At 37.1% G+C, this 27,999-nt stretch overlaps 2 protein-coding genes across 12 annotated transcripts in view; one reads left to right on the top strand and one right to left on the bottom strand.

The window, feature by feature from the left end:
• MYEF2 (myelin expression factor 2) overlaps positions 1-359 on the bottom strand; it is a 38,368-nt gene extending 38,009 nt beyond the window's left edge. For all 5 annotated transcript variants that reach the window (XM_017872781.1, XM_017872784.1, XM_017872783.1 and 2 more), the window contains exon 1: positions 75-359. In XM_017872781.1, the coding sequence (XP_017728270.1) occupies positions 75-235 (161 nt within the window). In that variant the 5' untranslated portion in view covers positions 236-359. The remainder of the gene's footprint in view (positions 1-74) is intronic.
• Positions 315-26,595, top strand: CTXN2 (cortexin 2). 7 transcript variants are annotated; one of them, XM_017872793.1, is made up of 3 exons: positions 315-398; positions 16,650-16,762; positions 26,158-26,595. In XM_017872793.1, the coding sequence occupies exon 3, from the start codon at positions 26,215-26,217 to the stop codon at positions 26,458-26,460; it is 246 nt and encodes an 81-aa protein (XP_017728282.1). In that variant the 5' UTR covers positions 315-398; positions 16,650-16,762; positions 26,158-26,214; the 3' UTR covers positions 26,461-26,595. The 7 variants fall into 7 exon arrangements, with proteins under 7 accessions (XP_017728282.1, XP_017728278.1, XP_017728284.1 ...); XM_017872789.1 differs by lacking the exon at positions 315-398 and adding an exon at positions 545-646; XM_017872788.1 differs by lacking the exon at positions 315-398 and adding an exon at positions 592-646 and having other exon boundaries at positions 16,363-16,762.
• Positions 26,596-27,999: the final 1,404 nt, after the last annotated feature.

Raw genomic sequence — 27,999 nt, 5'->3', positions numbered from 1 at the left:
CAGCCCGGCCTCTGGACCCCCGGCCGACTCCCCGCCCCCCACCTCGCCCCGGTTCCCGGAGGAAAAGACAATACATTTTAACGCCATTGGAGCTGCTGCTGTGCTGCGGCTGCTGCTTCTCCGCCTCCGGGGGGTGCGGCTCTCGCCGCTGCTCGCCCGGCGGCTCCGCGGGCTGCAGGTGCGGGCTGTCGCCACCAGTGGCCCCGGGCACCTCGGCCTTGTTGGCGTCCGCCATCCCGCCGCCTCTGCCTCCGCCTCGGCCGCCTGAGCTGAGGGGCTCCGAGCGCGACAATGGCGGCTGCCGGGGAAGCGGTAACGGATCCCGATTTGAAAAGGCCCCGAGCGCTCAGTAACCCGGATCTCGCGAGAACCGGTCGAGCCTGGGCGACTGGGAGATGGTGTGTGCCGGGTGCGGGGGGTGGGAGTGCGGGGGGGGAGGGAAGCCATGGGAGCGGGGGTCAGGGCCGCTGTTGCTGCAGTCGACCCTACACCTGCCTGGGAGGGCTGCGCCAGTCCTGAAAGCCCCCGGTGGTGGTGCCATGTCTGCCCACCAGCCCGCCTGTCGCTTGGCACCAGTGGAGTCTTCGCTTGCAAAGCGGGATTAGACACCAAAGCCCTAACACCCAGACTGTTCAATTCATTCCAGGTAGGGACAGTTAAAGAAGAACACACCACTTTGCATCTTTAGAGACTTCTTGCAAGTCCTCAGACTCCCTTTAGAAATCCTTTGAATGAAGCAAATATAAGTCTCTTGCCATTTCAATGCCTAGGCACCCTTCGGACATTCCATAAAGAGTTACTGATAACTGATTGCGATTCACCAAAATGAATGACTTTGAATTTCTTTGAGAAGTATTTGTTCTTAGGGGTGAGGATTTCCCAGGAACTCAGCTATCAGCTTAATAAGAGAAGACTGCAGTTTTTCTCTGGACATCAATCAATGTGGGGAATCTATAATTATAAAATATCGTCTACTAGATGGGCTAATAACGGATATTTGAGGTTTTGATTGTTTATTGTATACTGATGGAAATTCTATGTGAAATAGTTCTACACTCTCAAATTTAATTGCCATATGGAGTTTTAAAATATAGTCGTAGATTTTTCCGCCAAGTATGAAAAGGAAACCCGTTAAATTTAACCAATTCCTAACTCTTGAGTACTATAATATTTCACATTGACATAACCTTTTTCAGCTGAAAGGTTTAAAAGCTTTCCCAAATTTGTTTTTTTTCCATAAAGAAGCAAACATGTGTAGTTTACTTACTTTGCAGAATATCATACACACATCAGTGGTAAAGTTATAGTTACAAAGTAATACTGAAATAACATAATTTCATCTCCGGCTTTTCAATGTGTAGTTTCCTACCCTCTACCGAAAAATACCAAGTTCAGCTACTTCATCACACACATACACACACACACACACACACAATCAGAACATTTTAATGATGAGAATGCTATTGTAGTTGCTGTATAAATTGTTTGTCATTCAACTCTGAGACATAAGATTTATAATCGCAGAAAGGGCATTCAATTGTGACAGACAAAATATGGGTTAAATCCCCAGCTCTGCCTCTTTTTGCCCATAACTCCCTGGGCAAGTCACCTCATTTCTCAGTCTCTCTACAATAAATAAGGATAGCAATACCGACCTTATAGGATTGAGGTGAGGATTAAGAGAAAGCACTTTATGTAGGAAAAAGTGCTATATGAACATAATGTAATATCACAATTCTCTATCTCCCTAAGCTTAGCAGAGTTTTAGTCAAAGACAAGCCAAGTGATTTTTCCCACAGCACTAAATTATAAGTACTTTCAAAATAGTGATCATTCTGTTATTCTTTTGCTGTAGTTGAACTTAGTGATGAAAATTGAACCCCACCATCACTAGTACTGTATATTCTTGCCAAAATCCTTTAATCAACTCAATGCAAGGTTTTTTTAAGAGGCCTTTATGCTTCAAACAGAGTAGTAGGTACATGAGGAATACAAAAATGAGTACAACCGTGTTGGGAGAGGACTAATATAAAAAGTACTATTTGCCGGGCGCGGTGGCTCAAGCCTGTAATCCCAGCACTTTGGGAGGCCGAGACGGGCGGATCACGAGGTCAGGAGATCGAGACCATCCTGGCTAACACAGTGAAACCCCGTCTCTACTAAAAAATACAAAAAACTAGCCGGGCGAGGTGGCGGGCGCCTGTAGTCCCAGCTACCTGGGAGGCTGAGGCAGGAGAATGGCGTGAACCCGGGAGGCGGAGCTTGCAGTGAGCTGAGATCCAGCCACTGCACTCCAGCCTGGGGACAGAGCGAGACTCCGTCTCAAAAAAAAAAAAAAAAAAAAAAAAAAAAAAACTATTTGAGTGCTATAATACAAATAAAAGCAAAGTATCATTGAAACATTATTTACAAAAACAGGAGACTGGCCCACATGCCTTAGTTTGCCAATGAAAATATTCCATTAAAATATTTATCTTGATTACTGAGTTTTAAATTTTGTACCCAAGACAAACGCCTCACTCGCTGTAGCTTAGCCCTAGTCCTGATAAAGAGCAGAGGTTAATTCCTACTGAGGGAATTGTAATTGGTGAGGGCCTTATAAAAGAGCTGGATCTTAAAAGACAAGGAATTAAGGCAACTTCTGAAGGGAGGAGAAGGATTAATCTTTACCATTCCATCTGACTGCTCAATAGATTGATCTTTCCTTCCTTTCTTGTTGTTAATTGCGAAAGATAAAGAAAAAAACTATTAATATTCTGTTGCTGAATCCCATTTCTGTATTTTCCTGTCTTCCTCTCTACTGTTTTGTTTTTTTGTTTTGTTTTGTTTTGTTTTGTTTGAGACGGAGTCTCGCTCTGTCGCCCAGGCTGGAGTATAGCGGCGCTGTCTTGGCTCACTGCAAGCTCCGCCTCCCAAGTTCACGCCGTTCTCCTGCCTCAACCCTCCCGAGTAGCTGGGACTACAGGCACCCGCCAATATACCCGGCTAATTTTTTTGTATTTTTAGTAGAGACGGGGTTTCACCGTGTTAACCAGGATGGTCTTGATATCCTGACCTTGTGATCTGCCTGCCTCGACCTCCCAAAGTGCTGGGTTTACAGGCGTGAGCCACAGCCCCTGGCCTTGGTTTTATTTTTTATTTATTTATTTATCTATTTTTTAGTGCATGTAGGTACCTTGAAAAATTCTTAAGTAATGCTCAAATTCTTATTTTCACATGATTCACATTGCAAAAGCATTATCCTGTGCAATTGCACAAAATATATTACTGGTACTTCAAATAATCACTTAGTTTTCTTTCTTACAAATTAGAATGCATGTTTATGTGTGTGTACGTGGTGGGGGTAGGGGAAAGCTATTACACATATCTAGACATTTAATCCTAGAAATCACAAAATATTTTCAATTAATGCCTTAATATATGTATCACTTAGGAATTGTGTACATCTGCTAGTAACAATAACTAGAAATAATAGTATCTTAAGCACGATATACATTTTTACTCTCTTAAGTAAAATAAATGCAGAAGGAGCATCCCAGAGGATATATAGTAGCTTCACAGTCATCATGGAGGTCAGGTTCCTACTACTTTAATCTTGCACCATCCTAGTGTAAGGCTTCCGTTCTTAAGGTTGCCCTATGACCCAAGATGGCTGCTGGAGATCAAGGAACCTTGTCTGCACTGTGGGTCAGAAGAAGTCTGGAAAAGAAGGGCCTATCCAGAAGTCTCACACAACACTTCCACTTATAGGCGAGAACTTAGTCACATGACACACTCAGCTATGGGGGAGGTTGGCAAATAATTTGGGGGCTGGGCTTACTGCCCAGGGTTCTGTTACCAATGAGGAAGAGAACGGAGTGGCAACTAGAATGTCATCATTCTTCTTTTTTTAAATTTATTTTGTCTTTAAGAATTAAAAGACAAAGACCAACAATATGAGGTAAAACAAAAGTATAGTATAATTTTAAGTCAGTTTGCTTCACTATATAAATTAAATTGCTGGATTTGAAGGCATGAAGTTTCTACACTTTACAAAGTAAAAGTTATTTCTTTAAAGCTTAAAAGGAACTCATAACTTTTAAAATACTATGGGTTATATCTGAAATCTACATATGTATTTCCCTTTTTATAAAAAGTTCATTCTGTGATGAAAATGTGGACATTGGTTACTATCAAATAGAAAGTAAAGTTTAATCTTATTCTGACAGTTAACTACTTACCATTCTCTTTCTCTTTTCCTCCTTCTTTCTCTCTCTCTCCCTCCCTATCTCTCTGTCATCCCCCATACACCCTCATTACACCACAGCTCTGCTTACTTTAGGAGTCCATTTTTTTTTTAGCATTTAGCATTCCAAAAGTACATCCTATAGAAAGGTCTCTACCAGCTAGCTAAGTGAAGTTTAGAATTAAGACAAATATCTGAATAACCCAGGCAGAAACTCCACTTTTACCTCAATTATTCAAATAATTCAGATAATATCAAGGGTTTTGGTAGACTTCCTTACATAATTGTTTTATTTTTCAACTTTATAATCCTAGGGTAATTCTCTAATGACAGAATTACTTTTGATTTTTGTAAGCAATATTGGGGCATATTTTTTCTTTGAAGACTAAAGACCTGCATAATTCCCAGATCTTTGAGTCTCAATTTTTAACCATTTTCTAATTTCTTAACTTAAATCACCCTGAGTTTTCCTCAATCTCACTCCAGTAACTCTGTGAAAAGATAGATCAGAAGAGCAAATTCTCAGGAGCTCTGCCCTACTTTCCTTCCTATAGGCATAGCCACTCCCTCCTGTTTAATGATTCCATGAATTGAGCTTACTCTATCCAAAGCCATGGATATTATATGGCAATGTTTTTAAATATCCTCAGTTTAGTATCTTAACTCAATGTTTTTTAAGATGAAGTCTCACTCTGTTGCCCAGGCTGGAGTGCAGTGGCACGATCTCGGCTCACTGCAACCTCCGCCTCCCAGGTTCAAGTGATTCTCCTCCCTCAGCCTCCCGAGTAGCTGGGTGCACACCACGGCACCCGGCTAGTTTTTATATTTTTAGTAGAGACAGGGTTTCACCATGTTGGCCAGGCTGGTCTTGAACTCCTGACCTCAGGTAATCCACCCGCCTCGGCCTCCCAAAGTTCTGGGATTACAGGCATAAGCCACCACACCTGGCCCTAACTCAGTATTAATGAAATGATTGTTTCATATCAGAAATTGTCTTCAATTTAAATAATTGCCCTTTTTCAGCACATCATTCTTAATTTTCAATTACAACATTTAGAAGAGAAAATCAAATTCTTAGAGTGATGAATTATAAGGTTCAGTCCACATGCTGTCTTGCATATTTGAAGATAATCCTGTAAATGATGATGACAGAGATAACTGACATAATCCATCTTCCTCTTCTTATTTGGCGATAGAAAATTTTTATTTATGGTAGCTATGAATAGTACTGAAAGCCCACATTTCCTAGCCTCACTTGCAGCTACATGCACCCATGTGACTATGTTCTGGCCAATAAGATATTAACAGAAATGTTGTAAGGACCATATAGAAGTTTCCTTAGAAGAAACTGACTTAGCCGGAAGAATGGCCCTTTTGTCCTCTGTTGCCTCTTCCTGCAGCTAACTTGAAATGGAGCAATGATGTCTGTAAATAACAACCCTCTTAGACCATGAATTGGAAGCTAACTGCTAAGGATGGTGGAACAGACATGTGAAATTCAGATCTCTGATGACCATGAAGCCACAATAACAACCCTGACATTCCTACCCCTAGACTCATTTTCAAGAGGAAGAAATACATTTCTATCCTGATCAATTGCTGCTGTTTGGTCTCTTTCTATTAAACACAGCTGAACACAATCCTGGTGACTGTTTTTAATTTAAATGACTTATTTCCTTCAATAGTTTTTCTACATGTGGTTACAATGTAGAAGAATTACAGAATGTATTCTGTAGCGCCACTACACTCCAGCCTGGGCGACAGAGCCAGACTCCATCTCAAAAAAACAAAGCAAAACAAAAAAAGAAAACAAAACAGTAGAGAGGAAGATAGGAAAATACAGAAATGGGATTCAGCAACAGAATATTAATAGTTCTACAATGTAGAAGAATTACAAGAAGAAGAATTTTTCTGAAGACATCATTTATATTGGCTTTTGTTTTCTCTTTTGCTTCATGCTGTAGAGCACTGAAAGGTGTTTTTAATGTGATTTTCATTCTCCCATTTTAATTTTACTAGTAGAACCACGATTTTGTTTAGGGTAGCAGCATGCCCACCTGAAATACTGGGAGTGACGATAGGCACAGCTCTATCGAATTAGTTATAAGGAGTAGTGCATCAGGGATTTTCAGAGGGTTTTTACTTTCCTAATAAGCTCTTTGCCTACCTGCCTTCTTGTGAGGCTAAAGGGTGAAGTATCCATCTTGAAACCAAGAGTCAACGTGTATGAATACAAATGCCACGCGCTAAGGAAGACAAGTGAGAAAGACAGGAAACTAAAACACTGATGGCCTCATAACGTCGCTGGACAAGCCCTGGACTACCCACATCCAAACTTCTTCGTGTGTAGGGTGAAAAATTACCTCCATTGCCTTTAGGCATTGCCATTGCTTTTCTGTCTGTGGTCCTCCATTTAATGAAACTAAACAGAATCCAAAAATTGTTTTTGGATTACAGCCCTTTTCCTCAAGGGTCACACCATTCCTGATGGCTGCTTATGAGCCTAGTTGAAAGCTATGATTTTTCAGTAGTATACTAATGTGATATTTTTTCATGGTGTATTGCAAAGTGGTAGATTGAAGTGATTTCATGTCATATTTCAATTCACAAACTGTTTAAACATGCAGAATATATATGTGTGTGTATGCAAAATGCAGTATGTATATAAACAAGATATATTTCCCTGATTTTCATTTCTAGCTATTTTTATCAGTCAGGAAAAGAAAGCTTTTCATTCCGTCAAACTCTATAGATGTTTCCTCTAGGAAAGGATTTAATGCACAAAGTCTTAGACGCTTATACAGCAATTAGTAAGGCTGAGAGGGCAAAGGTCCAGGAGCTATTGCTGCAGTTTGAAATATTAGGAAGAGCATGAGTCACGAGGAACCATGGCCAATGATCCCTCTGACCTGTAACAACAAGATAAGTCTCAAGACTTCCTTGTGTCCAGAATCTGCTGACTTAACATACCATCTGCCATTTGCTATACCCACAAAGTTACCTGCAGCCACTACTGAAATTGATGGCTTCTCTTTCCCTTCCTCCTTGCAAATTTTGTAACAGTGCCGCTCCTTGGTAGAATTTAGGTTGGAATACTATTAGCAACAGAATTTGAGAAATGTTTCATAGGAGAGAGAACTTAAAAGGGCGAAAACGATGCTGAGTGTCAATAGGTAATATTTGGCACAGTTTCTAAATCATTTGGCATGCTTTCTGAGGTACCCACGTATAAAGGAGGCAGTTATCCTATGTGTGCAATCGTGCTGTAAAAAATAAAATCAGGTCAAATGTTTTAAAGTGTGTAAATTACACATAGGAAACAACAACTTACAAACTGAGAGATCTCAAACCAAAAATGGTAAGTGGAAGCTCAGAGGCATGGCATTATAGGCTGGCTTATAAAGCAAAAATGAAGCTTTAACTTTTACGGTGATTTGTCATTACCGTGGAGATTTTCAGACAACAGATTGGTTTAAAAATCATCATCTTATACCATTTCTGGAAAACAACTTAAGTTTTACTTAGAATTGTCAGAGGTATTTACAAGAAATAACCTATGTTACTCTTCCATGGCCTAACTGGTTTTGGCTGCTCAGAGGATTCTCAAACCTGGTCACCATTTTGTTTTGTTTTAAGAATCCATTCATTCACTGTGTGTGTTAGATTTAAAAATGCCTGAACTTCTAAATAAGATAAAGTATGTAAAAATACTTGTGACTTACCTTATTCTCTTGACTCCATTAACAAATCTCAATTGTGAGTTCCTTGCAATATCATTCAAGCTACTAAAGAGACTGCATGGTAATACTGTCAGTCTAGATGCTCTGACAGTCCCAATGTCACAGAGCAAATGTAGGCTTGGATAAGTGTCCATGTGCATCAAACCAGATTTCTGCATCAGAACTCTGAATATTTCTGGAAACTAGTATCAACAACATTTCTGAAAAATCAAACCTTATTCTTCCCAAGTGCCTTTGCTTTGAGCACTGTCTAAAGTCCTGGGGACAGTCACATAAGAACTACTGTAGAACTACTGAAAACTAAAACATTATTACAATTCATCAGTCCTCAGAACATTAGGCTTATGTTTTCTCCTCAAAATCTTCATATTTTTAAGTACTGTTTTAGATAATAGTCACTAACTTCAATTTATTTTATATTGACTTTTAGGTAGTATTGAAAAAGAAGGCCCCTCCTTAGTTCTTTCTGAGTGTCTCCTATAGTTGCCTAAAGTGTCTTCGCATCTCACCAGATAAACATTCCTTCAGTTTAGCTTTGCTTAAAACATGAGAGGTGTGGCTTTTATTTGGCTAGCCTAGTTTTAGAAATCGGATACCAAGTATGCAAGTGTTTATTCTTTAACAATGCACAGAACCCTGAAAAAGGAAAATAACTCACATTCTACAAAATCATACATTAAAAATAACTGGCAACTTAAGAAAATGGAAAGATAAGCCACAGACTGGAGTAAAATCTTTGCAAAACACATATCTAATAAAGAACTTATATCCAAAATATATAAAGAACTCTTAAAACTCAACAATAAGAGCACAAGCAACCCAATTAAAGAGTGGAAAAATCTGAACAGACACATAACAAAGAAGATATGCAAATGGAAAATAAGCATATGAAATTATCATTAACATCAGATGTCCTGGGAGTTCAAAATTGGGACAATAATGAGAAACCACTGTATATTATTGGAATGGCTAAAATCCAAAACACTGACAACACTAAATGCTGAAGAGGATATGGAGCAACAGGAACTCTTATTCATTACTGGTGGAAATACAAAATGGTGCAGGCACTTTGGAAGACAGTATGGCAATTTCTTACACAGCTAAATATAGTCTTACCATAGAATCCAACAATCATGCTCTTAGTTATTTGCTGAAATGAATTGAAAACTTATGTCCACACAAAAGCCTGCACACAAATGTTTATAGTATCTTTATTCATAATTGCCAAAAATTAGAAGTAACCAAGATATCTTTCAACAGGTATATAGATAAATAAACTGTGGTATATCCATACAATGAAATATTATTGAACAATAAAAAATAAATGAGCTATCAAGCCATGAAGGAAGCTTACATGCATGTTGTTAAATGAAAGAAGCCAGTTTGAAAGGGCAACAGAGTCTATATGACTCTATACATACATTCTGGAAAAGAGAAAACTACAAGACAGTTTTCAGATCAATGGATTCCAGGGCTTTGTGAGGGGAAGAGGAAGGGATAAATAGAGGATATTTAGAAATGTGAAACTATTCTGCTTGAAAATATAACGGTGAATATATGACAGTATAGACTCTTCAAAAATCATAGAACTGACCAACACAAAGAATGAACTCTAGTGTAAATTGTGTACTTAATTAATAATAATGTAACAAAATTGTTTTATCAATTGTTAACAAATGTATCACACTAATGTAAGATGTTAATAAAAAATGAAACTGTGAGAAAAGGGGTGGGAGATATACGGGAACTTTCTGTACTTCCTGACTTTTCTGTCATCCTGAAACTGCTCTAAAAAAATTAAGTCAGGCCAGGCGTGGTGGCTCAAGCCTGTAATCCCAGCACTTTGGGAGGCCAAGACGGGCGGATCACGAGGTCAGGAGACCGAGACCATCCTGGCTAACTCGGTGAAACCCCGTGTCTACTAAAACTACAAAAAACTAGCCGGGTGATGTGGTGGGCGCCTGTAGTCCCAGCTACTGCGGAGGCTGCAGAGAATGCGTGAACCCCGGGAGGCGGAGTTTGAGTGATGAATCCGGCCACTCACTCCGGTCGGGACAGGAGCAAACTCCGTCAAAAAAAAAAAAAAAAAAAAAAAAAAAAAAAATAGGTTTAATTCCAATACAAAAATAACTGGCAAATTTAGGGAAAATTTATTGTTGGAATTGGAAAAAAAAGTGTAAAACTTACATAACATCACAACCATAGCACTGCAAAACATTTACAAAGCTAAGAAAATGCTAGCACAATTAAAAATAAAAGTTATTATTTATATTTCAATATATTTAGAACTTCATAAATTTGTTTGAGTTAAGAAAGAATGATGGGATAAATAAAACAAAGGTTGAGTTACAAAAACAAGGACAAATGCACAATGATCAGGAAGAATTGTGCAATAAGCACTTTCAAGACAGAGCATGTGGTCAAATTAAGCCAAGAGGAAAAAGGAGGAGTGAATGGGTGTTGCATATAGGACGACTTTCCTCCACAGCTTACTACCTTCAGCTGTGTTAGTGGACTTAGCGTGCAACTGCTTTTACTTCGTAATCAAAACATTAATGTACTGGGGCAAATCGTGTATAAAACAATTGATTTCCACATTCCATTGACATTCCTATTTGCCAATTATTTTTAACTGAATCCTATTACAGAAGCATACATTATGATAGAAAAGAAAACTGCTCTTGTTTCTCTATCTTTAGCAGAACAAAATAACTTAAGCTAATCTCTATACATTATACTGTAGTTATGGCTCGCACATTCGTGGAGATTGTACCCAAGGTACCCTCTCATACTCATTAGATTCAACCGTAAATATAGTAGAGGGCTTAAAAGTACACTTTAAATGAAACAATTGAAGGCTTATGGGCAGTAAAACTAAAAACAATTAAATGAAACTTCATTTAAATAGATCACTCTGAACTGAAACATTTAGTATATTTTTCTTTGCAGAAAAGTTTACCAGAAAACATAGCATCTCATTTTCAATGGGACTCATCAACCAGACCAGCATTAGATCATTAACTACACTAAAGTGTCATCATGCTCAATTCACTTAGGAGTCCACGTACTTAGATCATTTCTTCACTGTTGACAAAATCCCACACAGTCATTTTCTAATCAAGTCTAATTATCCTATTACTGTACTCTCTAATCCTATTTCAGCACATTCAGCCTTGGCTTACTTTTGAGATATCAGATGGTAAAAATGACCTAAAGAAAGATCTCCAAGGGGGAAAAAAATAGAAAGCTAATGGGGTGGCTTTAAAATATGTAGGAGTTGACCGGGCGCAGTAGCTCACGCCTGTAATCCCAGCATTTTGGGAGGCCAAGGTGGGCAGATCACGAGGTCAGGAGTTCAAGACCAGCCTGACCAACATGCCGAAACCCTGTCTGTAATAAAAATACAAAAAAAAAAAAAAAAAAAAAAAAATTAACCAGGAGCGGTGGCATGTGCTTGTAATCCCAGTTACTTAGGAGGCTGAGGCAGGAGAATCGCTTGAATCCGGGAGGCAGAGGTTGCAGTGAGCAGAGATCGAGCCACTGCACTCCAGCCTGGGCGACAGAGGGAGACTCCATATCAAAAACAAAAAAAAGATGTAGGAGTTTAAGCCATTCAATACTTAGTTGTAAAACAGGGAATGAGATCATGTACCATTCATTTACAGCAGATTTTTCAATAGGCTCTTTGGATTACCTTGGGATTATAAAAATGAACTTCCAGAGATCCATGAATACCTGAGCTGTGAGCAAAACATCTGTATATATGTATTTTTAGGAAGAGGGCATATATTTCTTAGTGAAATTTCAAAATCATTCTTATTCCTCCCCTCAAAACAATGATTAAAACTGTGTATATAGACAAAAAAGACATGGGTAGATAAAAATAGCATTCAAATACATAGGAATCCATTTTTTAAAAAAATAAAGAGTTGACTTTTGAATATAGCTAATTACCTAACATCATCTAAAGTCAAAAAAGCATCGGATTATCTTAAAAAATAGTTATACCAAAACTAATTTATATTTGTATTTAATACATGTTTTAAAATTTCACATTTGAAAGATATGCTATCCGGCCAGGCGCAGTGGCTCAAGCCTGTAATCCCAGCACTTTGGGAGGCCGAGACGGGCGGATCACGAGGTCAGGAGTTCGAGACCATCCTGGCTAACACGGTGAAACCCCGTCTCTACTAAAAAATACAAAAGCTAGCCGGGCGAGGTGGCTGGGGCCTGTAGTCCCAGCTACTCGGGAGGCTGAGGAAGGAGAATGGCGTGAACCCGGGAGGCGGAGCTTGCAGTGAGCTGAGATCCGGCCACTGCACTCCAGCCCGGGCGACAGAGCGAGACTCCGTCTCAAAAAAAAAAAAAAGAAAGATATGCTATCCAATGTTTGAATCAATAGCAATATTCAAATTAAAAAGCACAGCCATATTGAAATATTTTAGTTAAGGAATAGTAATCAAACCTCAGCCAAACAAAAAGTAGGTTTTCCTGAAAAGTTGAAAGTAACATGTTGGCCTAATAGGTTAAAGAGGTAAAGGTGATCTCACTTTGCAACAGTTGACAGCAAGAAGTCAACTAGAGCCAGGATGGCAAGAATTTATGCAAGTTAAATTTTCCTCTGAAAAGAATCCTGAGCTCAGTTATTAGAGGAAATTCTTGTTTTCAGTTGCTTTGTGACAATCTCATTCTAGAATATATTCATTAGAGTGGTGCTATCATGCTTTCTAAATTCCTATGGTTACCATGTCTTCTAACAAGGTGGACGATTAACACTTCCAATCTCTGAGATAACAAAAAGTCTTAGTCATATAAGGGACACTATTTAGAGTATAAAAATAGCAACAGGGTAACAAAGTGGTTTGGAATTAAGCTGATCTATAATTATATAAACTGAAAAATTTCTTCCGTCATCTTGACATTTTAATATTTCATCATTATAGTTTAGATTTTATCTTCATAGCTAATTAGATGATACATTTTCTGTATGTTAGTATCCTATTTAAAATAAATTTATAAAACAACCATATACACTCACCCAATAATCAAAAGTAGAGAAATTTACTTTATTTATTTATTTGTTTACTCTACTTCTGATTTTATGAGGACATTTACATAAGGTCACACATTAAAACAGATAACTAAAAGAAAATAATATTATCATTACCTGAGAAATCAAAATTGCAGTAGTTAAGGTGATAAAAAAAAAAAGAAGAGATATAAAACCTTAAGGTTTTCAGCTGTTAATTTGACTCTGACATCCCTGGTAACTAAAATAAATGCTAACTTCAGTTATGTGATTACATTGTATGTAAGAACAGAATGTACCACTTTACCCTGGGTTGATTTAAGTGAGGAGGAGAGGTATGAAAGTTCAATTCATTAAACTGGTATTGAAAGAAATGCTTTTGGGGATATGTCTATGAAATCTCCATTAGGCATCTTTATATAAGAAATAGTAAGTTATATGTTGACCAAGATTTTAGTAACAACTCTGTAGTAGATATAGAGCAGGTTGTGCAAGCTGGGAGCTGTTTCATATAGAATTACTGTATATAAACTGAGCATAATGTCAAAGCATAGTAAAGGCAATTCTGTTTGGGGAAGTTATAAACAATGCCACCCACATATTTACCTTTCTAATAACTGGATTGTTCTGAAAATAAATAACAGATGCTCCGGAAGTATAGGTTATCCACATGTGCTTTAGAAAGGCATTCATATATTTCATGTCTTTCAGCAAATTTTTGGAAAAGTTGGGCAGCAGATACCGGCAAGGACCTGAAGTACAATTATTCTGTGTTTTACCTTTTTGCAATTCTTCATCTCTTCTTTGGCAATGGCTAATAAAATATGAATAGCATATTAATCTGTGTTTGTATAGAACTTTGTAGAACTTGCCATATTATTTTGCCATGTATCTCCTCAAGGGCAGAGACCAAATCTCATTTATCTTTGTATCTCAGCATCTAGCAAAGAAAGTGGAACCTAATGGATTTTTAATCCATTATGCTTTCCTGAATAAGCCATTTTGCAGACTTTTGAGAGCATCATTATCTTTCCTATAGCTTGAAAAGGGTCAGGGTCATGCACCAACTAATACCAAGGAACCTAACTTATAGTCAATGCTTTCCTTTGGCATCAATTCAGAAGCGTTAATGGGAAACACTAGCAACCTTCAAAATGTAAGCATGTGTGTATGATGTCAATGACATAACAAATCAACATTCATACAAATGATCTATGAAACAAGAACCCTATTCTACCTTTTAAATTGGGTGAGAATTAGATCTGTAATATCCAGATTTTAAAAATCAGCTTCATGGGCATTCACTATGGAGCCATATTTCAAGTCATAAAATGACAAGTCACAGTCTCCAACCATGATAATAAATTATTGGAGTGGGGCTCATACATCCTCAGCAGAATCATATAACTTAGTTATGCTCCCTTGAGCTGGGCCTGCAAAGAGAATGAAGGATTGTAGATCATAGTATGGAAATACAGAGTCAACTATACCAGTAGTCCAGACAATGTCAAAATCAAAATCAAAGGAATCAAATTCATAAAAAATTGTTAACACTGTACAGACAAAATGTTTACATGATTAGTCTCTGAGCTAATTTTGAATAAATTATTTTTGTAACACTTCGGAAGCATACATAGAATAATAGATGGAATAAAATGATCTCCTTTCCCACAATCTATGACTGACTGCATTGCCAGAATACAATATCTCTAGCATCGTGCTACTTTTATTTATTTATTTTGATACAATGTCTCGCTCTGTCTCACAGGCTGGAGTGCAGTGGCACGATCTCAGCTCGCTGCAATGTCCGCCTCCTGAGTTCAAGCGATTCTCCTGCCTCAGTCTCCTGAGTAGCTGGGATTACAGGCACCCACCACCACACCCAGCTAATTTTTGTATTTTCAGTAGAGACAGGGTTTCACCATGTTGGACATGCTAGTCTCAAACTTCTGACCTCAGGTGATCCTCCCACCTTGGCCTCCCAAAGTGCTGGGATTACAGGCATGAGCCACTACTCCCAGCTGCATCTTGCTACTTTAATTGATCTCAAAACTAGTAACCTCTGGCATCACCTAGGAAATTGTCAGAAAAGCACAATCTGAAACCCAACCCCACACCTACTGAATCAGAGTCTGCATTTTAGCAAGGTCGTTGGAGATTTCATATGCATGTTATATTTCAAGAAGCACTGTTCTAGCCCAGAGTGCTAATAAAGAATGTGGCCCTTGGCAAGCTTAAAAAGAATCAATAAAACCATGGCCATGGAAATGTCCCTAGAAGAAGACATGTCTTTCACTCTTTCATAGGGGGCAGTTAGTTCACCTACATTTTAGGACATCTTAATAGTTTCAAATCGAAAAACAACTTTAAAAAATGTGGTCTTCTATGAACTCCCAGTTATACATTGCCCATTTTTTTTGTAAGACCATTACAAAAAATCAGTAAACACTCTAAATAATCATAAAGTTTGTCTTCACTTTATTATTGAATCTAGTTACACTTACATTATGTTTTCAACTTATTTTCTTTAGATGAATGTCCCAATTCTGTATCTACATTTCCCCCAACCACTCACAGTCCAGTAGTTATAAGGTGAATAATTAAGGTTGTAGGGGATCTACAAGTGCTTGCAACTTGCAGGTTCTGGATAGAGTAGCAACACACAAATAGAATTGGGAACCCTATAACTGAGTTTGTTGAAACCACCAGACCCCTAAAATAAGGATAAAGAGCAAGGTTTCTGTTGTTTTGTTTTGTTTTGTTTTGCGTTGCTTTGCTTTGCCTTGCTTTCAATGTCGGTTAGGTTTAGAATCTTCATATTCAACACTGTTTAGAAAACGTACCTGGCGGCTATCTAGGGCTTTATCAGAGTGTTTCCTGGCTGCTATTTTGTTGTCTTCTAGCTTGTGTTTGGGAGCCAGATCTCAACACGCACCATTTCAGCACTACGGACAGCGCCCAGGCGCCTTCTCCTAGAAACGGAAGGGGATTCAGTTGTGTTTATGTGGAAGGGAGAAGGGAAAGAGTAGAGGAAACGAACTCCAAACGACACATTCAGTCTCCGGTTAAACCAATACACCTTTCACTCCTGAATTTTCCTTACCGGATAAGAAGAAACATGTAAGAATTTAGTGCCTACTGTTCTACTGAAACGGCTGTCACCAAAGCACAGCAAAATGCCCGCGGCACAGCCAGGAATGCAGCAAAGAGAGCAAAACAAGGATTTCAGCAGTAAATCAATTAAACCCCCATTGCCTTACTAAACAAAGATAGTGATGAAATCTGATTGCTAACCTTCAGGGTGTGTTATGAGGGAAAAACATGAGCGTCTATTTTTTTTCTTCCTCTCTTTCTCTTTCTTTTGGCAGAACTGAGGAATAGATAGAGCCTGTTGCTGCTGGAGCCGATTCCCTTCCCCTCCTCATCTCCCACCTCCTTTCAGTCTCACATACACACACAGGCGCTGTCACAGACACACGCGAGCGCAAATATTTACACACTGCCACACCGAAGAAATCCATGCACGTTTTCCTGCAAACGCGCGCGCGCACACGTACTTCGGCGGGCGCCCACGTCCTCTGTCTCACCGACAGACACAGACATTTACACTTCTAGGCCAGGAAAGCGCTAACCAGGGTCCTGTGACTCCACGCAGGTTCCAGAACACGCCTTCTACATTGTTACTGAACCGATCAGCGAACGCAGACAAACGTGCCAACACTTAAGTCTACTGGCTGGACTTCATCTCCCTGGCAACAAGCATGGAAGGTGAGACATCGCTGTCTGCGAAGTAACTTTCTCCCCCTTCCCTCCGCATTAACTGACAGCGTTCCAAATGCAGGTCGATTTGAGAAGCATGTCCTCATTCTCTTGTATTTCTGAAGCAAAAGAGCGGAGGGTGGGGGGGTGGGGTGGGGAGCCAGCAGGTCTGATAAGTTCAATTTTAAAGGGGAAACAGCACCCATAATGCTAGCGCTACTGCTGATGCGGCTGCCAGGCGGGGGAAAAGTGTTGTGTACGTGCAGATTGCTGATGCTTCTCCCATAATGTTTTGCAGGAAGTTTCCATGCTTCTTCGGTTTAGTACGTAGAAAGAGACCTGGAAACAAACAACGCAGAATGATGATGATGCTCTAGGTTTCTTTAATGAGATATTTGGAGAATTTTCAGACCAGGTTTCCCAGTGCGTTGGAAGGGTTGAGTGTCAGAGTCCTTGAGCCATCCAAAGATTATCTTAAGAGAGAAATTCTCTTAAGGTTGAAATCTGAGGGTTTGGGGGTGGATTCTGGCAGATCCTAAGGTTTGGGACCTCTGGAAAGCCCTGAAAATTATGCATTTCACCATGATGAAGACATCTAGGTTAGTAATTTAAGGTTTTCCTTTGATTCCAACACATTCAATTCTTAATGATTAACTACTTCTGTGCAGATGTGGTTTCAATAATGCTTCTTTTCTCTTTTACTGGGATATAATAACCTTTATATTTTGTGTGGAGTGTGTATATGTATGGAATGGTTCATTATTTTTTAACCTTGGGTTTTCTTATATGTCTTATTTCATGAAATTATGAATGTCATCATTAGCAGTAGAGAGTATTATATCTAATGACCAGTGCTAAAATACTTTCTACCTAGAACATCATATTCCACTCTAATAGTTACTATTTCAGGTTTATTGTTTGGAATACCATTACTAGAGAAATAAACAAGAGGAAAAACCTGTTGATTAAAATTAAGCACAGGAAGATTTTCTTTAATGGGTATACACTTTTAACATTGGTTTCTGTAATTGTGCATTGTTGCATGATTAAATGATTTTATCTGAAAGGTGTATTTTATATCTCTAGTAAGGTTATTTCACAGAAGAAATAAACATCACTAACAATATTCATGAATATGAAAGGCTGCATATCAGGTATAAAAATACTATCATCTTTGCTTAGCTACTTACAGAGATATGATTTGTAAGTACTGATCATAGTAAGACTTTGTTTTTTACTTACTAGTTGCTAATTACAAAGCAACTTCATGAGATTTCGGCTATTTGATATCTACAGGAACACCCTTGGCCCAATCTTATGACTCATCAGTACTTAGAAATCTTAGTGCCTGAGAATTGCTGTAAGTAAATGTACTTTCAACCAAGTTACTCATTGCCAAAGTACCTAACCATTTATTCCAGTGAATATGGCTCAAGACAGTATTTTATCATTTGCAGCAGTAGTGTTAAAAGATACTTAAATATTTTAATCATTATATATATTGATCCTGATATTTAAACTGCATTGTTGATTTTACCCAATTTTGTGGTGTAATATATTTCAAATAATTTTTACCACTACCCAATTTTGCATTCTACTTATTTTGAAAATTCATTTTTTTAACTATTTTATATGGATTTTAAAAAATACATGGTTTTGTAACTTAATCCAAATTTTCTCAGATTTCTTTCTTTTTCTATTCCCCAGTAAATAGGATATTAAGATGATGCTTCTCCAGGGCTAGGCATTACAGTGTCTGTTGTGAAGAGCTCTTCCAGCAATTAGAGAAAGTGAAAATGCATATTTTATCTATAACTGTTGAGCATTTTAAATACCTTAGTAATTGTGAATGAATTAGTTTTATAACTTGGAGACTTTTGTTTTTAACAATATTTTGTTATTAACAATATTTTTTATATCATATTATGCTCTATATCAATAGAAAAGCAGAAGACTTGGCACACTTAACAGTATATTCTCAAAAACTTTTGATTTGGTGTTGAAATGAGACAAGTTGTTCATTTCACGGAGCAAGTAAAATGGAAAGTTTGGGCAATTGTTTGAAAAATTTAGGCCTGAAATACTGGTATTTCAACTGCTACATATATGGTTTAAATTACCAAAACCATCTATTTGCTGAACACATTGTTAGGCAATTGCTTAACTTTTTACTTCTATTTGCTTGTGTAGGCACAGCCTGCAGCAATGGGCAGACTTTTTAATTAGCCTTTGAATATTACTTTTTCAGTTGCTCTCCTTGACCTGTATTTTGTTTTCATCTTTAGTATGAAGTGTACTTTTATGATAAATATAAAAGCCTGTTTTCCCTTTTAAGATATTAATAAAACATTTGTTCTTTCTCAACCCATTTTTTTGTTGTTGTTGTTAAAAATGGAAATTTTATACTTCTTTGAACCCAGGTAAATTTACGTAGCTCTTCCTTTAAAAACTGAATATGCAGTCATGTCTTCATTATTGAAAGTGATTCATCTTATGATTTAACCTTCTGTACGGACTAAGTAAAACTTACTTTCTGTCAAGTTTATTTACCACCTGACTCTATTTTCTCATTACCCCTCACTTCTAAATCCAATTCAATTTAGTGTCCCTCCTAGACTCTCAACTAAATTTTTATAATGATGCAATAATTCTGAATGCCAACCATAAGACCCTGTTTTTCAGTGTTTAGTTTCCATCACCACTGCAGAATTTGACACTGTTTGCTAATGCCTCCTTCTAGAAACCGTAGCCTCCTTTATTACAGGTGAATTTTCTGCTACAGATTTACTCATGGTTCATCTTATATAACTCCAGTAGGAGATCCTCCTTGTAGGAGAGGCATTCCTTGAAGCTCCTTGCTAGGCTTATTCCATCTTTAATCCTTTGTGGTAACAGAAAATAGACTTGAATAGAATTACAGTAAAATTGCTCTCTGGATCAATCTAGAACAAGTCCTTCTGGCTTTCTACAAGATAATATTTCAAATATTTGAGTCTACCTATTGTCCTCCTTGGTCTTCCCCTTCCTAGACAAAGCTCAACAATTCTATTCTCTTTAAGTTTTGATCTGCAAATATTTCTATATACTGGGCTCTCTCCATCCTGGATAGAGTCTTCTACACAAACCTTATTCGACAACAATACCTTAAAATATTCTCCCCATCAAAAATTTTATGCTACACAAAATGATCTGGATTAATTTATTGAAAGCTGACAATTAAGTGCCTACTATGCACCACACATGAGTACCACAAATTCACCAAGTCCAGAAATAAACTCGTCATTTACTTTCTAAGTCTATACTTTGCTCTTATTTTCTTTGTTTTGATTAATAAAAACACTCTATTTACACTTGTCAGAGCTTAATAGTGTAGAGTCCTCTTTGATGTCTCTCTCTCCATGGGCCCACTACTTTCCAAATCCTACCCCTCGTATTTTTCTAAATATTTTCCAACCTCTACCCTCTTCCACACATCTACTCCCTAGTGTAGACCCTCATTGCTTCTCACCTGAACCATTTCTTTCCCATGATGCTCTCTCCCTCAAAATTATGTCTATTTCAGTCTCATCATCAAGCCACTCAGCCTTTAAGCAAATAAATTTCAAACTCTTAGCCTGACAGTCAAAATATTTCACAATTTGGCTCCAACCTACCTTTCCAATGCTTTGTTTCCCATACTCCCCCTTGCCTGTACCAAATTGCTCACTGTGCTGTGAATAAATCCAGTACTTTTTGCCTTCATATTTGTTGTCATGCTCTTTTCTTCTTCACAGATCTGAATCATTCTGTCTCTCAAGATTCAGTTCAAATACAATTTATTGCAAGAAAAACTTTCCTGATCCCTCAATGGGTGAAATCTTGATTTCATCTAAACTTGTTTATCCTTTTTGGATCTTCTTTTTTTTTTCACCAAGATGTTGAAGATAATAATATCAACACTATGTGGGTGTTGTGGGAATTAAATAAAATAATATATGTAAAGCAGTATTTGATACACAGTAGATTTTAAATACAAGTTTGTTTCCTCTTCCTTTTGTATTGCTTTTGTAGAAGCCTACGTTGTTGTTTTTTTCCTTGTGTGTACATGGCTCTTCTCCCTTACTAGCTGGAATCTTTTTGAGCAGAGGAGTCCATGTCTACTAGAGCATACTAGCAACCCAATAAACATTTTTCAAAGAAAGTATAGTGAATATATGCGGTTTTACTTTATATGTGGCCTGACACATTATAATAATGTTATTACTTTCTATCACTTGCACCCCCACTCAATTTAAGACATTTGCTTTTATAAGCCACCACCTCATATCTTTGGCTCAGGCTAACTTGATTAATTGCAGCTTATAGATTTATTTTACATGAACTGCCAAGTCATTATCTCCCCTGTTTGGAATTGGTGCATCTCCTTCCCTCCCACTTAAACAAAGGGCTTTAGAAGTGTTTCTATTAAATTTTATGTTCTAGCTTCAACCTAGAATTTTAGGCATCAGAATTGTTTTGAGTCTTTATTCCATGTGCTGTCATATTTCAGCCAAGCCTTGTCAAATGTAATAAGCTTCACTTCAATATCTTCAACTTAGTCACTGTTCAAAAACACTGAAAAGTATGTGTAGATAAAGTGAAACCTTTGTAATATCACACTGGAGACCCATGTCCATGATTACAGAACCTGATATTTATTAGGGTAGTTCAGATCTATGAATCTGCATAAAAACACTATTATCCAGGCATATCTCATGTCTTCCCCACAAAGATATCATGGGAGACTGTTAAATGCATTGCCAAAATAACTAAACCATGTCCATGCTATTTCCCTGATTCATCATATTAGTAGCAAACTTTTGAAAAGGATGTGCATTGGCATTACCTATTAAACTCATCTTAACTTTTAATGACTTCTTAAATATTGACAAATTGCTTGTTAAATAATTAATTATGAGTTTGCAACAAAGACCTATTCCAAGGTGCCAATACATAATTTTACAATTCCCCTTACTCCTCTTGAAAATTGAGACATTTTTCCACATCCTTACCTCTGGCAGCTCTTTCATGGTCTGTAATTTCTCAAAAGTCTTGAAAGTATAGCTCCAAGTTATAAATTATCTGATCATGAGGTTTTTAACTCATTTAATGTGGCTAAACATTATTCTACTAAAGTATTGTCTGTTTACATTGTTTGATTGTTTTTGTGTGTGTGTCATTTCTAAAACCCATTCTATATTGGTTAAAAAGACAGAAGTAGATTAAGTAGTTTGGCCTTTTTTTGTTATTTGATAACATTAAACCATCCTGTGCAAATAAAGGGCTTAATCTTATACTGGTCTATCTCTTGATCTGAGCATATTGTATGTGAAACCCTTCCACCTCAAAGCCTTTGTAAAGGCTGTTTCCACAAATTTCAAATCTATTCCTCCAAATATTTCCATGGTTCCCTTCTAGACATCATTCAGGGCAAATATCATCTTCTTAGGGAAGGCTTTGCTGACCTCTTTAACTAAAGAAGTGCCGCTTATCCACCATCATTCTCTTTCCACTTAATGTGCTTTGCTTTCTTTCATAGCCTTTATGACTATAAGTACCTGGTCTAATATATAGATGTGGATATATAGAGGGAGATAATTTTAAATAATTGTGTCTGATTTCACCACTGGATGTAACCCTCAGTTTGGCAGGTGCACATTGTTATCTAGTTCACCACTGTACTCTAGTACCAAGAAAAGTACTAGCATCTAACAGATACTCAATATACATTTGGCTAATGAATAAATTAAAATAGTATTATATATCACCTTAAGTTCACTTAGCTCTTTAGATTTCTTGACAGCATTCTGAAAGTTTTTGGTCACTTCTCAGCATTTTCCCTAGTTATACTGCATTGCTCCTATATTTGTACCAATAATAGAGACATAGAGTGCTTATAAATTATGTTCAAAGCCATGAAACAGCCATCCATCTATTCCTCCAAGGTAGTATAAAAATGGTGACTTTGTTTATTCATTAACAGTGACTCTGTATATCTATTCATTCTTTATGGCTTTACCTGATTCCAAAAGCCTTTGAAGTATCTTACAATACCTTCTTAGCTAAGGGTAACAGTCAAGTAATGTAGAGGGCAGGGACAGAGGAAGAAAGAGTAATTATACCAGAAATCTTAAGCTAACCAATGTCACTATAGTGGAATACAAAATTTAACCCTGTACTTCCTGGCACAAACTAATGCCAGAATATATGATGGCTATATATCTTTCCTTAGAAAACAAAAGGAAACTCCCAAGGTTGTTAGGAAAGATCTGTTTTCTCCACCTTTGAATTCTAAAATGATGTGAGTCTAAGAATGCTAAGGAAATTTGATAGAAAAGAACAAAACACTGAACTCTGAAAGAGCTACTGAGTTTTATACTTACTTTCAAATACAATTTTTGAAATCAAATAAAAGTTTTCTTTTCATTTTAACTAAATGTATTTTCATGCTTTCTGGATATCTAAAACTAGAGTATTGTACAAAACTTTATTTGAAGGACTTTATTCCTCAAAAAATATATTCTTCAATATATTTAGTTTAATTCAATTGAAATATTTATTGAATACTTACAGTGTGCTGGGAACTGTGATCATTATGTGAGAAGTAATTACTTTCCCTTATTATTTAAAAACAATAAATAACTCATTAATTTATATATCATCTAAAGCTCTAGGAACAAAGTATTATTTGGTGTATGATGGACATATTATATTCTAAAGTATAAAAGGATTTTGTTCTAACTAGGAAGATGCCTTGTTTTAAACTAATAGTAACAAATGACAAGAATGTTTTATTGCTGCCTCTAAAAAAATGCCTCTTTTTGTTGGTTTGTTTGGTTGGTTAGTAGGTGTTAAGAAAAATAGGAGTGTAGTGGATTAATCACTGGTTAAGAGCCAACAGACTTAACTCCTTCAACAATCAGCTATGATACTGTGTCTGTGTCTACATTATGCATTTTCAAAACACCTAAATAAATTTAGCTAACATCATAACTATAATCAGTGTAGGCTACTGCTAGACAATAACAAAAAGAACTAGTTGAAAAATGAACAGATAATTAAAACTGCCCAGGTGCTTTAACTTTTGTGATGTCAATTGTTAAAGGTTGGATTTTCCAGAAGTCAGACTCTGAGACAGATGTTAGTTTGCTGAATTTTTACTGAAGACTGTCCTTGGGCTCAACAGTCATGGAAAAGTGGGGACTTAAACAGGAGTGGCCAGAAGTTGAACTGTGCTATGGACCCAGTGACAGTCTCCGCTGACCCCATATAGAGCTCTGAAACTAAAATAGATTTTAGAGTTGTCTCCCTTTGATATAAGATGGCCATGCCTTTATACTATTATATAATCAATCATTGAGTATGGCCTTCCTTGGGAAGGGCCGTGACTTTGGGTGAAGCAGCTCTCTGCAACCGAGGCAAATGGTGAAAGGGACTGACAGCTGAAGACTGTTCGCTGGCAACATTCCTTGCTGCTGGGCAACAAGTCCTTCATTAAAGGGAATCTATTGGGAAACCACAGCGTCCATCAATAAACCACTTTTATTGCCTCATCTTACCCACATATCCCCTGAAATATCCACATGTTGTAGCCCAGCAAGGTTATGCTCTAGTAAAAAAAAATAAATGGACAAGTTAGTTGGCTGAATCATCTCCTTGGTCCAGCATCTCCATACAGAAACATCCTGCTATTCAGTTTCTCCATCCATTAAATAAATGATCCAGTGAGTGTATGGATCTTAACAAATGACTTTTAATTGACAAAAGCAAGAAAATTAGACATTTAGTCAGCAAAAGAAGTTCCAGTTAAGTCTGTCATTAGAGATTCAATTGAGTCTTCTGCGCCTTTTACAGGATAAATACCACAACAAGAACTCAATCTTCCAGAAGATCATTCTCAGCCAATAAGTGTCCCTATATTTAAAAAACTAAAGTCTTTTCACTATACTATATTGATTAGGACAAAAAATGACTTAGTGGAAAGAAACTCAACAAGGATTTGAACAATATTTTTCCCTTTACTAAACAAAAAATCAAACAATGAACATAAGCCATAACTATTGAATATTTCTGCCACTTACGGCTTGAGGATAGAGCTTTTTTGTAATCTAAATCATTATAAAACAAAATATTGATTGATATTAATTGGTGTATTATTTGCAGAATAACTTTGAAAGCTACAAGGCCTGTTTTTATTACTCTTTTTTCATTCCTTACCTTCCATCCTTTATTCTGTCTCAGTTGTTTCCTGAAAATTAGGACCAAACAAATCTCAAGGGTCAGTAATTTTAATAAATATAATTCTTACAAATTATCAGAAAAAACAACAATAAAAAAGAAAATACCAACAGTCTATTATTTGCAGTTATTGGATTAAAAAGCTATTTGATGACAGTCTGCTCAAAAAAGGTGGCTGTACATTAGTAATTATTTGATTAATTAAATTTATCTTTATTTGTAATTAATTCATTTAACTACCTTAAGACATGAAATGGGAAAAAAATCTATTTTGTTTCAGTTCAACATATACTTTCTGAATGCTTTAGTGTTAGTTTTAGAATCTCAGCACAATAGGGACTTAGGAGTGGAAATCTCGTTGGGAGGGCGACTGGGGAGCTTGTCTTGAAGTTGAATTTGCAGAGAAAGCATGCTGTTTAACTTGGATTTTATGTTTACTTAGGGTGTTCTGAAAGTTAATGGAGATGGTGGGGAGGTGGCTAATGGCCATAGCCACTGCTGCTTATTACTTGCAAGCTGCTCTGTTCGGCACTGCCTGCATTCATGTAATTTTAAAAACATAATTCCTCTCTTTAAGAAATTGACACTTAGTGTATCCAGTGGTAGTGAAGAAAAAAATGTAAATACATACATATGAAACCTAAGGGGGTGAAAAAGAAAGAAGTCATTATATCTGTTTAAAAGGATCAGAATCTATACCAGTCAAAATGGCACTGGAAATAGACCTTGAAGTATGGACTTTAAACAGCTTGAGCAACTTACATGCTATGATTATTTATATTATCTACCTACGCGTGCAAATATGAGGTGAAAATTAGATGACAATTCAGATCAAAGAAGCAGCTATCTAACTGTCTAGCAATGAATCAAAAGATTTTAGGGCTGATAATTTGAATACTCACCTTCATACTTGATTTATTTAGAGTATGTAGGCACAGTCTTGTGTCCACAAAGGTAATTCTTCAATTACAACAGTTAGAAATAGCACCTCCAATGCTAATTTGATTCTGATCTGTATCTGATGATGTTTTCAAACATCTTTTGTGAGTTAAGTCAAGAAGGTTTGGAAAATGTCAGATTTTAATAAGCAACAGCCTACCCAATACCATACAAGGGTAAAACTAAACTGAGTCCAATTTTGTACCTAGGCGAAGAGTTGATTCCAGAAGGAATTGTGAAGAGCCACAACAATGTGCCAGTGAATAATGAGTAGTACCTACTGTGGCAACTCGTCAGCTAAGATGAGTGTCAACGAAGTATCAGCTTTCTCATTGACTCTGGAGCAAAAAACTGGCTTTGCTTTTGTTGGGATTTTGTGTATCTTCTTGGGACTTCTTATTATCAGATGCTTCAAAATCCTGCTAGACCCATATAGTAGCATGCCTTCCTCTACATGGGAAGATGAAGTTGAAGAGTTTGATAAAGGAACATTTGAATATGCGCTTGCGTGAGAGTTCCAGCTATATGATTTTTATGGTTGTGCCATTGGGACACATTCTGGATACAATTGTAATTACCTTGAGTGTGTGGGAGAGAGGCTCATTTTGTTCAGTGAATTCAATAAACATCTGTGACTAATTTCTTCACCATGCTGTGTAAATGATAAACTATCGTTGGGATTCGTCACTTTCCTCTGTTCCCACTTAGAGGTTTCCAATGAATAGAGCATAAGGATTGCTGCAGCAGTGTTTACCATCTTTATTCTTATCTTGAACAATTGCCTTGAATTTCTGCTTCCTTTCTTGTGCTAATAAACTGTGCTAAAGGCATCTTGCTCTCTCCCTTCTGCAAAGCCCAGGCACCCCCTCCACATTGCAGGCTCAGACCCCTTTAGCTTTAGTAAGTCAGGTCTGAAACAGAGAATTTAGTCCAAAGAATAATCAAAATATTATTTGTCTAATAATAGCCATAGGTCAAAAACATTCACAGGTGAAAAAATATCTCAAAAATCTAACACCCAAAGCCTACAAGTAGTCACAGACCCTAAAGGTCCCCAAATTTCACAGAGCCCTGACCCTCCTATCTGTCCTCTTTGTCGAATCTCTTGCAATAAAATCCCATAGCTTGCAATCCAAACCAGACCTGACTCATATTGATGCTCCCTCCCCTACCCCTTGCATAAATAGAATTTAAAAGGGAGTTTCCAGCATGACCTAGTGGATAGAGTACTCTAAGCAGAAACAAAGACAGTCTCAGCTGTGCCACCAGTAGAGCTATGCTCTAATGGGTAAATCATCTAATCTCTGTGAGCTTCAGTGAAGAGTAGTGCTAACATCCTTTTCAATTCTAGTGCCCTATGAATGTTACAAATGTACCTAAAAATCCAGAGATCTGAAACGAATGAGGATTTAAGATATCATGAAAAGTTTTTCAGATTAGGAGCCTAAACTCAGAGATTTGAATTCTAATGTTAGCTTAGCCAAGAACTAGCTTTATGACCCAGAAAGTTACCTAAGGGGAACCTATCTTCCACAACAAGAATTAAGAAACCCATCCTGCATATCTTCAGGAATACCGAGAGGGCCAATTAGATATAATGAATGTCAAAGCATTTTGTAAACCATAAAACAGTATCTAAACATACCTTGCTATCATTATTTATTGTCCTCATCCGTAGCAGTAATATTCTCAAACCCTAAGAAGCAATGGCTTAGTGTAAAGTATTCAATCTCTCTAGTATTTCATTCTCTTCAATTGAGAAATAAAAAGATAGAATTATATAGTTCTAAATTCTTTCCAACTACAAACTTCTGACTCTCTCTGAGTCAAAATGGAGGAAAATAGCAGGAGATAAATACAAAACTATTCATGTCCTTTGAAAACACAGAACTGCAAAACATACCACAAAGGAACAAGACTAATATTGCCAAGGGGTAGCACTAAATTAGTTACTTTCAATTTATTAGATACTCTTATCAATTATTTGAGTTGAAGACTACTATTTCCATTTTATTTTTAATCTTAATTTTGCAGAAGAGAAGCTGAAGCTG

This window comes from Rhinopithecus bieti, unplaced genomic scaffold (assembly GCF_001698545.2).
Source record: "Rhinopithecus bieti isolate Rb0 unplaced genomic scaffold, ASM169854v2 scaffold_6945, whole genome shotgun sequence".
Lineage (NCBI taxonomy): Eukaryota > Metazoa > Chordata > Mammalia > Primates > Cercopithecidae > Rhinopithecus > Rhinopithecus bieti.
Note: the sequence above shows the minus strand (reverse complement) of the source record. Positions and strands in the feature narration are given on the sequence as shown.